At 51.0% G+C, this 19,600-nt stretch overlaps 1 protein-coding gene across 1 annotated transcript in view; it reads left to right on the top strand.

The window, feature by feature from the left end:
- Window positions 1-19,600, top strand: part of Tgfa (transforming growth factor alpha) — a 90,645-nt gene that overhangs the window by 16,000 nt on the left and 55,045 nt on the right. The window contains exon 2 of the mRNA XM_057785577.1: window positions 19,205-19,258. Within this exon, the coding sequence (XP_057641560.1) occupies window positions 19,205-19,258 (54 nt within the window). The remainder of the gene's footprint in view (window positions 1-19,204; window positions 19,259-19,600) is intronic.

Raw genomic sequence — 19,600 nt, 5'->3', positions numbered from 1 at the left:
TCTGCCCCCTAACCTACTTCCAGTTCTCTGCATCAAGTCACAGACGCCATGCAGGCTGAGGCACTGGGCACTGAGGGCTGTGGAGGCTGAGGCGCTGGGCATTGAGGGCTGTGGAGGCTGAGGCGCTGGGCACTGTAGGCTGTGGGGGCTGAGGTGCTGGGCACTGTAGGCTGTGGAGGCTGAGGCGCTGGGCACTAGAGGCTGTGGGGGCTGAGGCGCTGGGCACTGTAGGCTGTGGAGGCTGAGGCGCTGGGCACTGGAGGCTGTGGGGCTGTGGCGGTCAAGCCCCAGGTCATGTGTGAGGGGCCGTTGTTTTCAGGCTGCCATTCCCACATTTGCGCCCAGTCAGACCAACTTCTCAGCAGGTCACCATGCTAGCTCCGAAGGATAGCAAGCTGCCATTGCTCTAGACCGCAGAGTGCTATAAACAAGCCAGGAGTTCAGGTTCAGATGGCACATGCTCACCTGAGGTGCCATTATATGTGTGTATTGTGCCCAGGAACTTAGAGTCAAATTGTTAGTGGTATCCTGTTTGCAGTTCTACCCTGAATTTTTCAAAAGGTGTTTGTCTGAAAGGGTGTTCTCATCCACTGGTTTGTACAATCTGTCACCCATGAATGGCAACAAAATTCGCAGGGCGTGACGTGCAGGCCTTGTGCTGCAGATCTGGCCTCCCCTCTCCTCCCCCAACCCCTAGAACTTTAGTCAGTGCTTCCTCAAATCATCGTGGAAGCCCCCGAAGCAGCTTTAACACCTTCACGTGAACACCTGCGGTCCTTCACAGCCCAGCTAAAGATAGAACCTGCCCTAGCAGGTGTGTCAATCACCGCCCTTCCTTTCAAACTCTGCACCCCCAGCCCTGGGATGCCGTGCGCCCAGCGAAAGCACAGGCGCTGCTGATGCCTTGAGCAGCCGATGAGAACAAAGGAACATTTGCTGCTCACGCCTACACGAGAGCCTGGTCCAGCTGGTGCATTTTTTTTTTCTTTTTCCTTTTTTGACAGGCTTTGCGTATCAGAATAGACAGACACCACAGTATCTGATTCAGGTTAGGGCCCCGTAAAGGCATTCTACAAATGTTTCTCAAAAGTGCTTAGGGTTTTGTTTTTTTCTTTTTTTTTTCTTTCTTTTAAGTACATATTGGCACATTGACCCCTTCACAATGAGCAAGTGTCTGAAAAAACTAAAAGGTTTTTAAAAATCTGAATCTTGGGACAGGAGAACTGGCTCAGCAGTTAAGAGTACATGCCAATGTTTAGATTTCTAGGCACCCACATCAGGTGGCTTATAATGGCCTTAACTCCAGTTCCAGGGGGATCTGAAACCCTCTTCTGACTTCCACAGACAGTGCACTTGCATGCACACACATACACACACACACACACACACACAATTTAAAAATAAATCATTTTTCTTAAAGTATTGATCTTTGGACCTAGTAATTCATTTCTGGAGACTTAACCATAGAAAAGTATTAGAACCTGCCAGTAATGAATCTCATACCTGCACATTGTCTCAGGTTTTCTATTGCTTTAATGAAACACCATGACCAAAAAGCAAGTTGGAGAGAAAGGGGTTTATTTGGCTTATACTTCTACATCACTATTCATCGTTGGAGGAAGTCAGGACAGGAACTCACACAGGGCAGGAACCTGGAGGCAGCTGATGCAGAGGCCGTGGAGGAGAGTTGCTTATTGGCTTACTTCCCATGGCTTGCTTAGCCTGCCTTCTTATAGAACCAGGACCATCTGCCCAGGGATGGCATCACCCACCATGGGTTGGGCCCTCCCCCATTGATCACTCATTGAGAAAATGCCTTATAGCTGGATTTCATGGATGCATTTCCTCAACTGAGCCTCCTTCCTCTCTGATGACTCTTGTGTCAGGTTAACACCAAACTGGCTGGTACACACATTAAATCAATCAATCTTTAAGATTCTAGTACTGTACGTGCCTGTCTTCCTAGCGCTGGGAAGGCTGAGAAAGGACCATTATCAGTTTAAGGCTAACCTGGGCTACGTAGTAAGACCTTCCATCTCATACAAGAAAGGATCTGTATAGTATGGCCTTAAATGGCCTAGAGCATCATTTTCCAGAACCATCTCTCTTTAAGTTATCCACTTAGTTAAGGTAGGCCAGGTCTACTGCAGAGGTATCTTGCTGGTGATTGTGGACAGAGCCCACTCTGCTGGTCTAACCTGAGCACACATCCTTCTCAGATGCCACTCTGCCAGAGCAGGGATCTCCATCTCGGCAGGTTTGCCCCATGACTGCCAACATCCATGCTCTTCATCTGGGTCTATGCATTTCTCAGTGACCCACACCCTGTCACTTGTCCCTGACCCGACTGATACATCTTCCTGGAGGGAGGTTCGACTGTTCAGACTAGGGCCACTCTGATTAGCTGAAGCCTTTCATCATCTCAGCTGGGACTTTTGAGTTCGAATAGCACAGGGCTGCTGAGTACAAAGGAGAGAAGGCCTGGGGAAATAAGCCTCACTTCCCAATAGGAAGGAAAGCCACTGGCTTCGTAGCTGTGTGGTTCGAAAGATCAAGAACACAACTTTCCTGCTGGCTCCTGTCCTCGGTGGGGAATGCCCAAGGTCAGAGAGCAGCCTGCACTCAGACACTGTGAGCAGGCCAAGGATAGAGACGGGATGTCCAAGGACAGACCTTTTATCTGAGCCCTCAGCCTTGAGAACTAGATTGCAGTCACGTGGGGTTTGTTTCTTATCCCTCGAATGTGATGTGATGCAAGCCAACCCTTGTGTGTACTTCCTTACACAAGGAAGGCACAGTGTGTGCCTGGTGTCTGTCAGTTCACCCCATCCTGACCAGTCTAGTCCTCTTCCCCAGGGTTGTCAATCATCTCCCACCCCAGGGACTGGGGCTGGCCTAGCCAAGGATGTTTTCTGGAGCCATGATGACCTCTGCCTCGGCTGAGGGTAGACCAGAAGTGGACAGTAGCCTTCCCCTTGGCCTTGAAGATAGAGTCATTTGCTGTGTAAAGCCATGCTTAGACTCCAAGAAGGTCGTTCAAAGCACAGAGCGGTGGTTCTGCTCACTTGCTCGGAGTCTACTTTCTCTGCTTCCGTTTTGTGCATAAATTGTTCAGGTGCTGCTCCATCTCTGCTGATCGTCACCCAAGGAGCTATTTTTAGAGATCTCTAGAGCTTTGTTCCTATAAAAATTTTTGTTTTGGGGAGATCAGGAAGTCAGCATGAATGGCTATGGATATTCGGCCCAACAACCCCCTGTGTTGGGGGTGGATTAGAAGAATCCACTTCCAGTTAGCAGTTACACTGACAGGTATCTGGGTGACCAAGTCTGTCTGAGAATGGGAGAGACAGGTGACTTTCCTTCTGCTTCTAGTCTCAACTTCCATGGTAATATTTCACTATTGACTAGCATTTACCTCCAGAGACTCTCTTCATCTTCCTCTTCCCCCCACCCCACCATCTCTGACCCCCATACCACTAGCATAGCAGCAGATGGGGGTATTTTGGGGTTTTTTGTTTTGTTTTGTCTTAGCACATCTGGGAAATAGTCTCTTGGAAGCAACTGTTTAGATGACCCTGAGAGCTGTAGTTGAATTCAGTGGTAAGTAATTCTATGATTGATTAGTAATGTCTGCTGGGGATCCAGCATAGAGGTGGCTCTAAGCATGCAACCTGTTTATATTACTGCTCAAGATCATGGTCCATTTTTACTAACATGAGAAAAAGATGGATTTCCTAGTACTGAAGGTGTTGTTATTTATGCTTCTTATTTTTCATGTTTTCTTTATTTCTCTGTTGCTATGATGAAACACTGACCAAAACTTGGGGAGGAAGGGGTTTATTTGACCTGCTCTTCCTGATCATAGTCTATGACTGAGAGAAGTCAAGGCAGGAACTCAAGACCAAAACAATCAGAGCTGACAAAGGAAATCTTCTTATTGGCTTGCTCCTCGAAGATTGGTCAACTACCTTCTTCTATAGCCCAGGCCCACCTGTCCAGGGATAACACAGCCCACAGTGAGCTGGGCCCTCCCGCATCAATCAGCATTCAAGAACATTCTCCCCAGACATTCCTACGGGCCAGTCTGATGGAAGCAATTCCTCAGTTGAGATTACCTCTTACCAGACATGTGGAGGTTTGTGTCAAGTTGACAAAAACATGCTATGACACCTGCCTTGTTACTATTTTTTGATCATTACTTGGATATTTTAAAAGGTGGTTTCTAAACTAATATTTGAGCCATTTAGAGGTACTCCTGCTTATACAAGACTAGTATCCCAACAGGGCACAGAGCCTGTCAGGGCATGGCCTCACCTTTCACCTTCATGATACTCTCAGGTACTTGCTGTCATCAAAGTTAGAAGCAGGAAAGGGCAGAATGCTGGGTACCAAGACTGGATTGATAAGATCTCAGGTCTTCCTGAGATACCGGCAGGAATGTTCTGATGGCCTCCTACCAGAATGGACTCCGGACTCTACCGTCTCTAGAGGGAAGGACTCCTTTCCCTTGAGGACATTAGCACTTCATCAATAGGGACAGCTGTCTGTCAGTTTCTCTCCACACGCATATTTCACAAGGTACAAAAGGAACTGGAGACTGCACTGGTACCCATGGCCCTGGAGGCTGCTTCAGAGCCAGTGTCTTTAGCACAGGGACATGCAAGGCAGAACATCATCTCTGAGTCTTTGTGTTTGCTGCTGACTGAACTCGGGCCTCAGGTTAGTCCTGGGCCTGTTTGCTGTGCCCTTCCCTGTGAGTCTCAAGTGCCAGCCCATGGTGGTGATGAGGTCACCACCAAGGAGAGAAATATTCGAAGTGAGCCTCCAAAAAGGCTTTGGGTTGGCATCATCGTTCAATGGGAACCTGGCCTGGTTGTCCCTAGGGATTTCACAGGGCAGAGAAGGTGGCAGATGCTTTCATGGCTATAGTTCATATTATGACAGAGGCCATGTAAGGTGCCCACTCAGGAACCCTTCTCACATAGCAGGAAGACCAAGAGCTTGACTAGCCACTATTCTTTGTCACATGGCAATGACAACAGGCCCTGAGAAGGAATGTGTATGAGAGGCCCCAGGAACAAGGTCTGTGACCCTGGACCAGGATGCTGGATTCCCTTGGTGTATCCAAGGCTTCTAGCGTACCTGTCTGTGTCCATCAGCCTCCTCTCTGGAAGGCTCCTTGCACACCCATCTGCCCTATCGTCCCTGATGCCTTTTCTGCTCCTGCTGTCCCCAGGGATTGGAGCTTTCCTCTGCTCCCCCTTTGCTGGCATGTTCTGTGATTAAGCGTGGTGTGAGGATGGGTGGTCCCGACAATGGAACCGAGTCACCAGCTGAAGCTACTGTTGCTTGCTGCCAGGATCCCCCACAGCAGCAGCTTGCTGACACAGCCTCCGAGTGGCCCAGGACTGACAGCAGGTGGCTGAGCCTTGCTTGCTGTTCGCTGTCAGATGCCAGATAGAATCTAGGCATAGATAGGCTGGCCTGTCTCCACCTCCACAGTCAGGGAGCCAGGGGTCCAAGATGCTCGTGGACCCCCCCCCCCCGCCCCGAAGCACAGTAGAGGCTCTGCACGTTTGGAAAAGCCCACCCAGCTCTTCAGCCTGTAGCCTTCTGGAAAGGGGGGCCTTCTGCCTGAACATGAGCGACTAGACAATTAGAAGGGAGGGGACTCCTCCATCATGCTGTCATTGCCAATGGATGTTTCTGCTTGGTCTGCTTTATAAATTAATAGGCTATTGTTTAGAGGAGTTTCAGGTGTAAAGAAAAACGGAGCAAGAATCCAGGTCTCCCATACACTTGCTTGTGTCTCCCGCTCCTTTCATTGTCTGGTGTGTGTGACTGTTGACACGCCAATGCCGACACATTATTACCAAGTTAGTAGTGTCTAGCTAATACTGCTTTAAAGATCTATATTTAATTGTGTTTGTGTGTGTGCATGCACATGTACATGCGGACGCAGTGCCCTCAGAGACCAAAAAAAGGTATTGGTTCCCAGGGAGAAGGAATTACAGACTGTTGTGAGCTGCCTGCTGGGGTGCTAAGAAACAAACTTGCATCCACTGTAAGATCAGTATGCACTAAGCCTCCTCTCCATTGTCAGTTTAACTACAATTAGATTTAAGTTACAAGTACCTAGTTGATGTTAAGATTCACATGTGGTATTGTATGTTACATGAGCTTGGAAAGATTTATAATGATGATTGCAGTCTGCCACTGAAGCACTATTCAGTGTGGGTTCAAGGCTTCACAAGTCCCCTGCCTCCTGCTCCCTTCCTGACCTCGTAGCCACCATGGATTCTTCCAGACCCCTACACTCGTCTTTCTTGGTTCACGTAGGGATTCCCAGCCATTTCCAGCCCAGCTTCTTTTACTTCTGGACCCTTATGGTATTCAGACTCCCCGTCTCTTGGTAGCATCATGACCTGTTTGTTTCATTGCTATAGGATACCCCACTCTGACCACACCACCATTTACCTCTCACCTGTGAGGGACTTGGCAGTGGTGTCTAAGTTCCAGCAATTAACGGACAGCTTCTCAGACACTCTGCTGAAGGCTGTCGTCTGGAGTGGCCTCATCGCCTCAGCTTCTCTGAGATGGGTCTGTCTGTTAGGCTGAACTTGAGGGCACTCCGAACAGGGGTGATCCAAGAGCCTTGGCCTGTGCACGCTCCTCTGGGCTTCAACATGGAGTCCTATCTCCTTCCCTCCTTTTCCCCATGAACTCCCTGTTGTCATGAGATTTGAATCTTCCTCAGCAAACATCCTATGTTCCTATTCCTTCTTCTCTCCCTGTTCTTTTCCAAAAGAAGCTGAAGTGGGGGGGGGGTGGCGTCAGGGAGTTCCTACCTCACCCTCCATGACGTCTTCTATAACCTGAAGGGTTCCAGCTGTGACTCTGGTTTCCTTTGCAGTGTTCTAAACTACCATTAACAAAAGGCACATGGCATCGTCTGTCCCCAAACTGAGTGGGCAGTGTGCCCAATTCCTTACCAGTCTCTCCAGGGTCCACGATGAGACTTGGGGAGCATGAATCAGAGCATGGAAGGCACCAAACGGCGTTGCCACATGTGGCCATGGCAACCCAAGTGGCCTAGGACAATACACTAGGGTCCCCAGGCTGGGCTGTGGACCAGCAGAGCAGAATGTTATGTGCCTTGAGAATCCGATAGTTTCTGGAATGGCCTTTGTTTGTGGCTAGCCAGCCTCGATACTACACGGGCAGGCTTTGTACCCTTAAACCCAGATGCTTTGGGTTCATGAAAAAAAAGTGAAACAGACAGGCGCAGACAGATGGATAGGGGATGGAGTCAATGCTGGGAAGACCAGGGGTGCCCCATGCTCTCCCAGGCGGGAACCCCATCGTCCCAGTATAACCCCTGGGAGACCATTTGCCAGGCTCTGATGAGGTACTCGTCAACTCATGTGACTGTCCCTAGCGCCTTTCTACTATGTGCTGGCTCCTTCTGCTCAGGCACGGCTCTGGCTGAATGACCTGAAGTGAAGGCATCCTCCCCTTTCGGGTTGAGAACGACTAGAAGGACCAATTGCATCCTAAGAGGAACAAAGTCTCACGCACCTCAGAAATTTGGTATTCTTGGCCCACCCACTAAATACTAAGAGTGGCCCTTGTCATTGCCACAGTAATGAAACCCATCCCCTGTGAGAATCAGAGGACCCTGGAGGGGTGTGTTGCCAGTGGGAAGAAGCCCTGGCTGGAAGGGGAGGGGTTGCTAGTTAGAGTCTTCTAGCATAAGGCAGTAAGCCAGATATACTTCCACCCGCCTCTTCCTTCCAGCGTGAGCTTTTCTATCCTGTCCTTTCCTTTCTCTTCTGGGTCATTCCTGCTCCTCACTTCTGGGACCCTGCCAGTGTACAGTATAAAGTGGAACCAACAGAGCTTCAGGGAGCTCCCCACAAGCTGGTGACCTTCTAGGGACTGCTTCTTCTTCTCTGTGACCATGCTTTCTATTCAGCCGCTTAACTCATCGTCCCTTCCTCCCAGCTGCCTTCACACCCAGGCTAATACTGCATTGATCTTAATCCTGCCAAGTTATACTTGCATCTGTATTGGCCGAAAACTTCCGCGGGGTGGTGCCAGGGTGTTCTGAGTCTCGGATAGCGGTGGCGAGAAATATGTTTGCTGCTTACTTGGGGAAAAGGATTGTAAACAGTCCTTGAGAACTTCCGCGCCCCTGGCCGGGTAGGATATCTGCACATGGGCTAGCCTCCGAAAAGAAAATATGCCCGGCTGGTTCAAAGCTATCATCAGACTAATTGTGTTGGGTGGTGTCAGGATTGAAGGATGGTTTGAACCACCACATGCCAGGGAGTCTGAGATGTCCCAGTGGGCCTCACAGATGGGGAAGGAACTCATACCATCCGTGTTGGACCTCGAAGACTGGAAATAGCTTCCGCATTTGTTGGCAGCAAGTGTGCTCTGTCTGTAGCAGCAGGGGCACAGAACAATTCCACTCATAGCAACCCAAGAGGGTCCCTTCATTTTCCCACTCAGGTGAAGTCAGATCCTTGGCTTTGACACAGTAAAGATTTTCAGGGTGAGCCAGGATGAAGCAGAACTGAGGTTTTAAGTTACTTTCAAGTATAGAATTTTAGGAAGCTCACAAAAAGATACATCTGAACGTGGGGTGTAGGCTTCTCTGAGAGAGTCCCTTTCGTAGCTTTTACAATAGCCATATGCAGGATTTGGGTGTTTTTGAAGTTGTTATCAACAAAGGGTGGCTAAGGAACCAGAGTGAGGTCACACATGGCTGCTGAGGACAAGATCACACTTGATAAAGGAAAAGTCTAGATCATAGAGCTACGGGAAGGTAGGCTATCGCCAGGAAAAGTCTAGATCATAGAGCTACGGGAAGGTAGGCTATCGCCACTGTAAACAGACAGACTAGTTAGAGATTCCCAGAAAATGGAAGAGCAGTATGGCCCTGCCCAAAGTCCTACGTGTTCAGGCCATAAGCCTGGCTTACCTTTCTGCTTACTGATCTTTCAAACCCTCCCAGCAGGTGTGCACTGTGCTGGAATGCTTGCTTCTTGCCCAGTGAGGGGCTTTTGACGCTGGAGTGAAGGGCTCCTTTCCCTGTCTTTCTAGGCTGCCCCATTCTCTGCCTGTTTCAGGCTCCAAGGCCTTGGTCCCCATAGTTGGTACTATAACCTCGACCACTTGAGCCTCAACCCTGTGTCTGCCCACTCCCCCAGGCTGTTTCTCGTCCTTCTAGGACCCTTTCCAGAGACGCCTGGAGGTCTGACTCAATGGCAGTCAGCTGGCATGGGCTTTCAGAGCACTCGGCCTGGCACATTGTCTTTGCCCTTCGGCCCTTGTAGAGTCTGTTGGTGACTCAAGATTTGGGGACCCCAGCCAGCCCTGATACCTCACCGTTCCAGGCACTCAGATGGGGGTGGCTGGAGGAGCCCCTGAGGAAGAGGAAACTTGACTCAGGACCCATCCCAGGTCCAGAGATGGGCTCCTCCTGGCAGAGAAGGGCATGGCACAGATCTTGCAGATAGGCCTTGCCAAGGGCCTTCCTTGCCCTAGGACACACACAGCTCTGAATCCTGGCAAGTAACCGATGGAGCCAGAGCTGTGTTGTCAGGTGTGTGTGCTCCTCAGTCAGAACCAGTGAGCAGCATACTGAGTAGTGCTCGTGAGTGGGTGAGGAGTCAGAACAAGGAGGGGGGTCTCTGTGGCAGTGCAATATGTCTCTGCTCACACGTGTGGCCTTAGGAATGGAAGTGTCTCAGGGGGACAGGGTGGGTCTCCTGCAAGCGCCTCTTCAGCTCTTCGGCTTTCTCACTGTTTATTTACCTTGGCCGCTTTCCAGCCGGTCAGGATGCACCACCTCCTCCTGCAACTGGGTCGACTCTCTGCCCAGCTCATGTCTGTGATGTCAGTTTTAGGCATTTATTAATTAGGACCTAAACTGGAAACAGCTCAAAGTACTAGGCAAACATTCATCCTTGACCTTTGACACAGGGAAAGAAAATTACTAAGTAGCTTTTATAAATCTGAGACTATGAGGTCTGGGCTGTGAGAAACTGAGAGAAAGAAACTGGGAACCCCAGATGATCCGTGTGTAAGATTCAAGTGGGATTCATTGCTGGTCCTGGTCATGAGCAGCCGGTAGCTCAGGGAAGTCAAAGGACCTATCCGGGAAGTCAAATGACCTAGTAACAGGCATGTGTAAGAAGCAGGCATTGAGCTGGGCTTGTAAAACTGGATGGGATGATACACGGGGAGCAACTGAGCTAGCGTGTGTAAGCAACCTGGACCAGCTGGGTGCCATTGGGAAGAAAGAACAGGAAGAGTGAGAGCCTCGTGGACCTGGCAGGAACTCCATTGATGCTTCAATGTGGCTCCCCTCTGTGGGGGTCCCTCTTTTGCTTAAAGAGCCTGGGCACACACTGGTCCCACTGGCTTCCATGCTCAGGACTCCTTAAAGTCGTCCAAGTGAGCTGAGAAACTTCCGGGAAGATCGGGGGTCCCCGGGGAGAGAGGAGAACCTCTGCATCCTGACTTGCTATGAGACAAGCTAACACCATTGAGTAGCAATGCATTCATTTGAATTTCAACCCAACCATGGGTTTTGTCTGTGGCTGGTCAGCCTAGGTATTCGACAGGCAGGCTCTGTGCTCACAACCCCAGTGCTCTGAGCTTGTGCAAAGAGTGAGATAGACAGGCACAGATGGACAGACAGGACATGGTGGGAAGAGCTGACAGGCACAGCTCCAGCTCCCTGGGGCAGGTCGATTTCCTTACTCCCCCTTGAGCTCTTTCTTCAGAGGCCATTTCTAGAGTTCACTGTGATGGCTTTGAAAACTGGAAGGGTAGCTTCCTGCAGGAAAGGGACTGTAGGCTGTGAGCAATGGGCCTCTTTGTCCCCCATCTCTCCAGCCCCTAATTGGCCACCGTAATAGATGCTCAGTCACCACTTGAATGAACAAATGGTCAGGATCTAAGCATGCTCCATTTCCCCTGAAACCTGAATAAGAGAGAAAATCTAGAAATGTAAGAAGAAAGGAGTCTAAGCAGAGAATTCTGGGGAAGGGCAGTTTTCTTGACCCCCCTCCCCCGGCATGTTCCCCACCATCACCTCCAGCTTCCTTCCCAATAGGGAGACAGACCTCTTAGAGAAACTCAGTCCAACCAAAGTGGGTGCCAGACGTTAGGCCAAATATGGGGACAGTGGGCACAGGGAACACCACACCACTGGGACAGACGGGTAAGTGGGACAATCTCAAAGCCACAAGGTGGAATAGGAGGAGTGAACTGAAAAGGACATTGTGGATTGTTTGCCACAGGTGAGCTGGACTTTGAGAGGCAGACGTGATTTCCACAGGGGTGAGGTGAGCCAACATGAGAGAGCAGCTACTGTCCGTGCACATATACGAGTCACGTGTAGTTCAGGGCACAGCATGCTGTTCTGAAGTTTGTATCAGCTGTGACCCGGGTGATTGGCAATCCATTGGCCTAAGCACCATCCATAAGAGCAGTCAAGTGTGGTGGGGCAAGCCCGAGATCCTAGCCCCAAGGAGATGGAGACAGGAGTATCAGGAATGCAAAGTCTTCCTTAGTAGTAAGTTGAAGGTTGGTCTGGGCTACCTTAATTATTAAAACCCACCCTGTGTCTAAAATAAAATAAATGGGAAGAAACTCTCACTCAGTGCCCTACAAGTTTCTGGAAAATCCATTAATTCTTGCGTCACAATGACTTTGTCCAGGGGACAGGATCTGTGGCCTTTTACAGTGAAGGAAAAGAGGCTTCCACGCTCCATGGAGGTCAGAGTTGCAAGGCCCCCCACGCATGGCAGCCACTAGGATAGGCAGTGGGAGCTAAACAGAGGAGGTAGGGGTCTTTGGGTGCAGTACCAATGGGGCTTGGTGACTGGGCGGGCGGAGTGAAGCTTTGCTGTTTGTTGGGGAGAGACTAGCCTTAAACTCACAACACAGTCACCGAGGACCCCTTCATCCTCCTTCACTTCGCCACCACGCCTGGATTTTCAGGCTGTGTATTTAAAATCTGGCTCAGGTTTAAATCTGGGCTGTGAGTTGGGGAAGGAGCTGGTGCGGCTTGTGGCCTCCTCTGCCCTCTCTCAAGTAGCAGCATCCAGAGCAAAGGCCGGAAGTCCTTGTCAGAAGAACCAGTTTGGCATCTGCTGTGCTGTCTACAGAGGTGCTGAGGCCTGGACTGGGGAGCCCAGGGATGCAGGGGTGGATGAAGTGTCTGTGTGGGGGATGATTGTGTTGGAGGGCTCGGGCTGGATTGCAAAGTAGAGGGAGAGGCCGACCTGGTCTTCAGTCCGGCCTAGAACAGGAGGAGGCAGAGGAGTACGGGAGTTTAATTTTGACCTTGTGACTTGGAGAGCAGGCTCTAGTGGAGGGTGGGGCTAGAGCTGGTGTTGAGATGGTCTCGGTGGCTTCAGCAGCTGGTACCATAGACCTCTACTGCAGTGTGATAGTGGGACAGTGCTGCTGCCCCATGTATCTCAGATGTCTAGAGGGGAGATCTCAGATCTCAGATCTCAGATATCCTTCCTTCCTTCCTTCCTTCCTTCCTTCCTTCCTTCCTTCCCTCCCTCCTTCCTTCCTTCCTTCCCTCCTTCCTTCTTTCTTTCTCTTTTTGAAGACTTACATCTTAAATTATGTGCGTTACGTGCGTGAGTAAACGTGAGTGCAGGTACACAGGTACCATTGGTTCCCCTGGAGCTGGACTTACAGGAGATTGTGAGCCACCTGACTTGGGTAATGGGGACCAAACTCAGTGCCTGCTCTTGACTGCTGTGCCATTTCCACCCACATCCGTTCCTCCTGCATTTCTTTCTCTTTCTCTTTCCCTCCCAATCTGACCCTCTTCTTGTTGTTGTTATGTAGTTGTTTGCTCAATATTTGACTCATTAATATAAGTAGACTGTGACCTTTTAAATCCTCAAAAGCAAGGTTGGTGCCTTAACACCCTTGGGCTTTAGCCAAGTGACCCTGGCTCTCAAGTAGTCCCTTGTTGAAGTCCGTTCTGGACATCCTGAGGGAGAGCAGGGTGGGTGACTGTTGCTTCTCCTCTGAATCCTGGAGAGTTCTGCGGGGTGAAGAGGCAATAATCCGGCAAAGCAGGTCATTGCGCTGTACGCAAGCAACACACTCACTTTACCTTCGCCACAGTCCCGTGAGGAGATTCTGTTCCTGTTTGACAGAGGGATTTCAAGGCTTAGCGAGATTAGAGTGTGTCAAAGTCTCCTGGGCACAAACACAGGTCTGTGGCAAAGTCAAGGCACACGTGAGTCAGAATTCAGAAGGGGCAGAGCTATTGTGCCCAACCCCTCTGCTGTCCTTCCAGCTCCCCGTCCCTAGGGTCTTTTCCATCCAGAAGGATATAGAAAATTGCTATGAACTTTCAGTGACACTGGAGGTTGAACTGTGACACCAGTGCCATACAGTCACCAGAAGGCAGCGCCTTAGACTTGCCAATGTGCAATTAGCTGCTCGAGAGACCCCAGAGGAGAGTAGAGCAGGAAGCCAAGGGACCCAAGGTCATCGACTCTCTTGAGACCTCTGGATAGATTAGCAAGCCATCGAGTCTGTACTGAAGATACAGATGTGGGAAGTACACTGACCTGATATCTCATCCAAAGCCTGATAATTTCTATTAAAGCACCCCTTGCTGAGGCTGTGTACAGGTAGTCATTATGCCTGATCCCCAATTCCAGGCTTCGGACTTACTCAGTAGGGGTCAAAACATGGTCAGTTGTCCCCAGCTAGCCGACTTAGAAGGTAGACAGCCCTCTGTCTTTGTAGCTGCTTGTAAATTGGAGACTCAGCCAATCTCAACCAGCTCTGCCACCTAAAGAGACAGTCCAAGATTGAAAAAGATGTAACTGGCCGAGGCATGGTGGTACAAGCTTGTAATCCCAGCCCTCAGGAGGCTGAGACAGGAAGATTGCTGTGAATTCAAGACCTGCCTGAACTATGAGGTAGAAAAGAAGGAAGAGGGAGAAAGGGAGGAGAGGGAGAGGAGAATGACTTGCTGAAGAAAACAGTGTCCTAGACAAACCTAGACTCTGGTCTCCTGTTTGCCTGTATTCCCCATTCTGAGTGTGCCTGACCTTAGCCGAAAGGGAAAGGGGTATTGGCGTTTTGGGGGGGTGATGTTTTTATTTTTTGGTTTTTCTTTTGAGTTACAGTCTCAAGTGGCCCATCTGTGCTAGAATTCTCCATGTAACTGAGGATGGCCTTGAACTTCTAATGCTCTCACCTCACTTCCTGAGTTTGGGGGCTACATACCTGGTTTTGTGTAGTGTTTGGGATGGAGCCCACAGTCTGGTGTTCTGCTGGCATGTCTTCTCACCTCCAAAATAGAGCATCATACAGGCTGTAAACCTACAGTCCAAAATCCACAGTGTTTTAAGTGCCCACGTGAGGCTTCAAGCAGCAGATTCCACATCTGACCTTCTGGAGTGGGTCACAGTCATCAGGCAGGTACCCTAAAATTGCTGAGCCCAAAGACACTGAGTCTATTCATAGGATATATATATATGTATATACATGAAACAAATTAATTTTCTGTTTAGACTTTGATCCTGTTTCCAAAATATCTCAGAGTCTACATACAAATATTCCCAAATAAAATTCCAAAAAACGGTTGCCCTGCAAGTATAAGGCCCTGAGTTCAACCCCTAGAACAAAGCCAGATCTGATGACCTGTGCTTGTAATCCTAGCGTAGGAAGGTGGAGTCAGGCTCCAAGGGACTCACTGGAGCTCCAGGCCAGGAAAAGGCCCTGTGTTCATACAAACTAACAAGGGACTGGAAAGACGATGGTCCCGCAGTTAAGAGCATGTCTCAGTCAGGGTTTCTACTGCTCTGACAAAACACCAGGACCAAAAAGCAAGTTGGGGCCGGGGGGGGGGGGGGGGGGAATGGATGGGTTTATTCAGCTTCCACTTCCACATTGCTGTTCACCACTAAAGAAAGTCAGGACAGGAACTCAAACAGGGCAGGAACCTGGAGGCAGAAGCTGATGCAGGGCCACAGAGGGAAGCTGCTTACTACTGGCTTGCTTCCCCTGGCTTGCTCAGCCTGCTTTCTTATGGAACCCAGGACCTCCAGTCTAGAGATGGCACCATTTACCAGTGCTTCCCCTACCCCCGCCCCATTGAGCCCGACTTGAGAAAACGCCTTACTGCTGGGTCTCATGGAGGCACTTCCTCAACTGAGGTTCCTTCCTCTCTGACGACTCCAGCCTGTGTCAGGCTGACACAGAACCAGCCATACAGAGAGAGCACTTGTTGTTCTTCCGGAGGATCAGGCTTTCAGCCCTGGGACCCACATGGAAGCTCACAGCCATCCATAACTCCAGTTGCACTCTGCATCAGGACCCATCGCCTGACACAGCACTGACCTTTGTCAGTGAGTCCCCCACCAATTCTCTTCCCGGATATCAAGGCCCAGCCTGATTCTGAAAGATTACTCTGGAGGTAGGGTGACTGCGGGAAGAGCCCTGTGTCCCATGGGGCCATCTGTCTAGTGACTCATTCCTGGGTCTCTTGTCTTTCCAAACACCTTACCTCACTGTCCCCAGACTTCTCCCTGTCCTGTCTGGCCAGTTCCTCCAAGGTTCCTCTGTAGCTTTGCCTGATGTCCTTGGGAGCTTGTGCATAGCACCTCTGGGAGAAGAGCCAAGTGTAAGCTGACACCTCTTCCCAGGGGAGACAGGGAAGTTCTTCTCTCCTGGGGAATTTGTGGGTCTGTGCCAGCAGGGTCTAGGATCCTGGTTACCCATTCACAGGTATTCTTGTGCCCCTGGGAGCCCTACAGACCTGGTGCCAAGCTCCAGGGTCCCAGAGGGGGCTACTCACCTTCCCCCTTGGTTCCTCATCTTTTCCTCATGGTTTTCCACGTCCAGGGAGATAGAGAGGAAGAAGGGGAGACTAGCAGTGCCCCCTCAAGTGCTCATGCATCCCTCTGTCCCACCTTAGGCCAGCTCCTGCCCACCCCTCCCCTGTGCTGTTGTTGAGCCCACGGCTCCCAAAAGCACCTGCTGAGACCATGATCCACCTCCCCATCTTTCCTGGATGCAGAACTTCGCCCAATCTTGTCCTTCCTCTAAACCCAGGCATAGAGTTCCAAACACAAGATGCGGAGCTCTTGCTAGCTGCTCATCGAGCAATCAGTGGAGGAGACAGGAGCTAGGAGCAAACACAGGCAACAACAGAGGCCAGGGCAGGACACACTCAATTGGTGCGGCCAGGAGCCAGAAGATGCCCCTCTCAGGCCTGAGCATTACAACTGAATGTTTCCATAAGAGGTGATTGCCAAGTGACGGCAGTTGAAGACAGAGGGTCCTGTCTCAGACAGAAAGCCCAGCTTGGGTTCCTGTCCAGACTGTCTCTCTCAGGAGTGGGGCTGAAGCATGGATGTCCCTGCTCTGGGACCCAGGGGAACAGGAGTGCCCAGCCTCTCTCAATGGCATTTCCCACTTTTCCATCATGGCTAGGCTTGAGGGTGAGAGCTGCACTTCTGCAATCTCTCAAAGCATGGGTTAGCCTTGTTGACCACCTTGTCTCTGTCACAAGTTTCTGAGTGGCAGACAACGGAATTACAAGCATGGTGTGTTCACCCTTCCTTGAGGGCAGGCCGTGGATCCCAGGTCTGTGTTGGGAACAGATACCAGGCTTCCCTAAGGAAACACTTCCGTTATGTGTTGCTTTTCTCTCAACACCACCCTCTGCCCTCCTTTTCTTTTTGAAGACTGCAGTCTGGGTTTCCCACTTTGGAGCTAGTTAGACAGACTGAGAATGAGAACCTGGTAGGACAGTCTTGAACGGATTCCTGTCCCTGAGGGAGGAAAGCTCGCTGGGCGGCCCTACAGCCCGCCTTCCTGTCCCCAGGACTGGTGCCAGGTGGCTTTGATACTCACCCTAGAGGAACTTATGGCTCTCGCCTGCTGCTGAGCCTCAGCCTGGACTGTATCTTTCTGAGCTCTGGTGTTGACAGCCAGCTCTGTGGTGGCCCCTTGGCTTCTCAGAGCCTCATGTCTGCCAAGGCCACAAGTTCCTAGAAGGCCTTCAGACACCAGGCCACATGTACGGGGGCTTCTGACTCCCCAGGGTATGCAGGTGGAACAGCTCAGGCCTGGCTTGTGAAGAAACTGAGGGCAAGGAGAAGAATCCCAGGAGATGAGGCTGTAGGCTCTGCGGGCCTGCCAAATCTGTGGGTTAAGCCAGGAGGGTCATACAGGTGGGAACATCCCGGCTGGTGTGCGGTGACCGGCCAGGGCACATTCACTCAGCAGTGTCTTGAACATCGCAAGTAGGAAGACTCAAGTTTCAATGTAGCATCAGAAGTTTGGGCAGATTTCTGAATCTTTAAGCCTCTGTGTCCTGGGCATCCCCACGGGCAGGGGGACTGGTAGGAACTTGCTTCTAGGGTCACAATAAGAATGAGATGAGAATGTCTGCAGAAACCTGCGCAGGTTGTGGAACCATGGCACCGCACCTGAGAAGAGAGGCTGAGCCTCGTTTGCCTGGCCCAGGCCCATAGCGGCTAGAGGAAAGTCAAGGCTTCATGGGAAATGGAGGACAGAAAGTGGCTAGGATTCTCACCGTTCTAGAATCATGAAGAGAAACAACGTGTTGTTCGTTCCTCAGAGGAACACGCATACTTTGTGGCCATTAATTACTTCCTGAAATGCCTTCACGAGTTTGGCAATTGGCAGCTGGCAGGTGAGACGGAGAAGGGGCTTTGTGCCAGGTGAGGGACGGGCCCCAGCGCACACCCCGTCTCCTGTCTTTCCTCCAGAGGCTGGCAGGACCAGACTCAGTGCTAGGATTGTGCTATTCGCCCTGACAGACAGGGTTCAGGCAGGGAGGAGACATAAGGATCACTCAGTGGTTTGGGGACAGTTGCTGACAGGCTGGTCATGCTCCCTGTCCTGAGGTATGCCAGGCATCTCTGTGTCAGCCTTGACTGATTACGGATCACTGACTGACTTCAGCCCAGAGTAGTCTGTGGCAGTGGCCACAGCATCAGGACGTGACTGTCCCACAGTCTGAGGGTACAACCCCTAGCTTTTTCTGGCTCTGGCAGGAATGGAACCCTGGGTGTGAATGTGGCAGATGTCCCTTTGAAATGTGTCTGGGGAATCCTATGAACACGTGTAGAAAGGGAACACCTCCTCTGAGAAACGGGGGCCCACTGTTGTACCTCAGAGGTCACGTGGGTCCTGTGGTATGTTAGAAAGGCAGAAAAGACCTAACTTGATTTCTGCAGTGGCTTAGGGAATCAATCTTCTAGAATAGTCTGACTGAGGCCCAGCCTCCCCTGCAGGGCTGCCTGAGGCATCTCTTTGCCTTTCAGATTGGGGAAGTTAATTCATGATGATGGCAAAACTCACAAGAGCTTCCTTCTTTACGAGAACTCACTGCTCTGTTTCTAGAAACGTCCACCCCGTAACATGAGGGCTCATAGGGATCACCTGTTGGCAGAGGTGGCTTTATGGATCCCAGAGGGGCCCTACACATGTGCCTTGCTGTGTAGTCTTGGCGTCTGTGTCTTGTGAGGGAAGTCAAAGGGAGCCTTGGCTCTCAGGGTCCTGCGTGCTGCCGTCACGGGTTTCCATTCATGGGTCAGTGGCCCTCCCATGCTCAGCACCTAATGGGGCCTGGATGTACCTGAATGTGCCAGGAAGAGTGCAGTGACAGTTCTTCCCCACTGTCCTCAGCCACGCTCCTCACACATCCCGACTGCGGTGGTGCAATGCTCTTGGAGTAACCATCCTCCTTGGCTGGGGGCAGCCAGTCGGGGAAGCAGAGTTCCTTACTAGACCCCAGCTATGTCTCAGTGCATTGCTTCAATTGCTGCTTAGAGGGAAGCCTATCTGCCCCTGTGTGAATATGGGGAGCTGTACCCAATCTGTGAGTACCCTCACACCCAGCAGACAGAAAACTCTGCAGCAAGTGGGGAGAAACTGCAGCCAGAGGAGAACACAATTTGCTAGCCCCCTATGCACCTCAAACCATGAATGTGTTTCCCCTGGTCTTGGCACAAGGGGCCCTGCTTCCATTTTGCACTGAGTCCCTCAAAGAAGGTAGCCAGACACACTTGTCAGCCCCTTAGTAAAACCCTGAAGTCTTTGCCTGACCCCCAAGGAAGTTCTTTTCTGAGGTGACACTTACCTGCCCTCTCTGCTTCCCCCACAGGTTTCGTGTTAGCTGTGTGCCAGGCTCTGGAGAACAGCACGTCCCCCTTGAGCGGTGAGTCCATCCTCCCTGCATGTGCACGGGGTGTGGGTCCTGCCTCGCTTCTGGAGAACCCTCTCCCTGGGATACTCGCCTGTCCTTGAACCTTCTGCATCTCCTCTGGGCAGGAAGAGGAGAACCTACTAGAAGGCCTTCACCATGGCCCAAGGGGGCTGTGCAGTCCCCTCAGGGGCAGCCCATTCACAGAACCCTTCACCTGCTAGACAGCCAGTGTGGCAGGTGAAATGGGCATGCAGGACCCCAGAGCTTGAAGCTGTCCACACTTTACCAACCATGTGATGATTGGGTTTCCGAAGCTCCTGTCCACTCCTGCCCAATGATCATTGTTTATTTATT

The sequence above is a fragment of the Chionomys nivalis genome, chromosome 1 (genome assembly GCF_950005125.1).
Source record: "Chionomys nivalis chromosome 1, mChiNiv1.1, whole genome shotgun sequence".
NCBI lineage: Eukaryota > Metazoa > Chordata > Mammalia > Rodentia > Cricetidae > Chionomys > Chionomys nivalis.
This window is presented reverse-complemented; position numbering and strand designations above follow the sequence as displayed.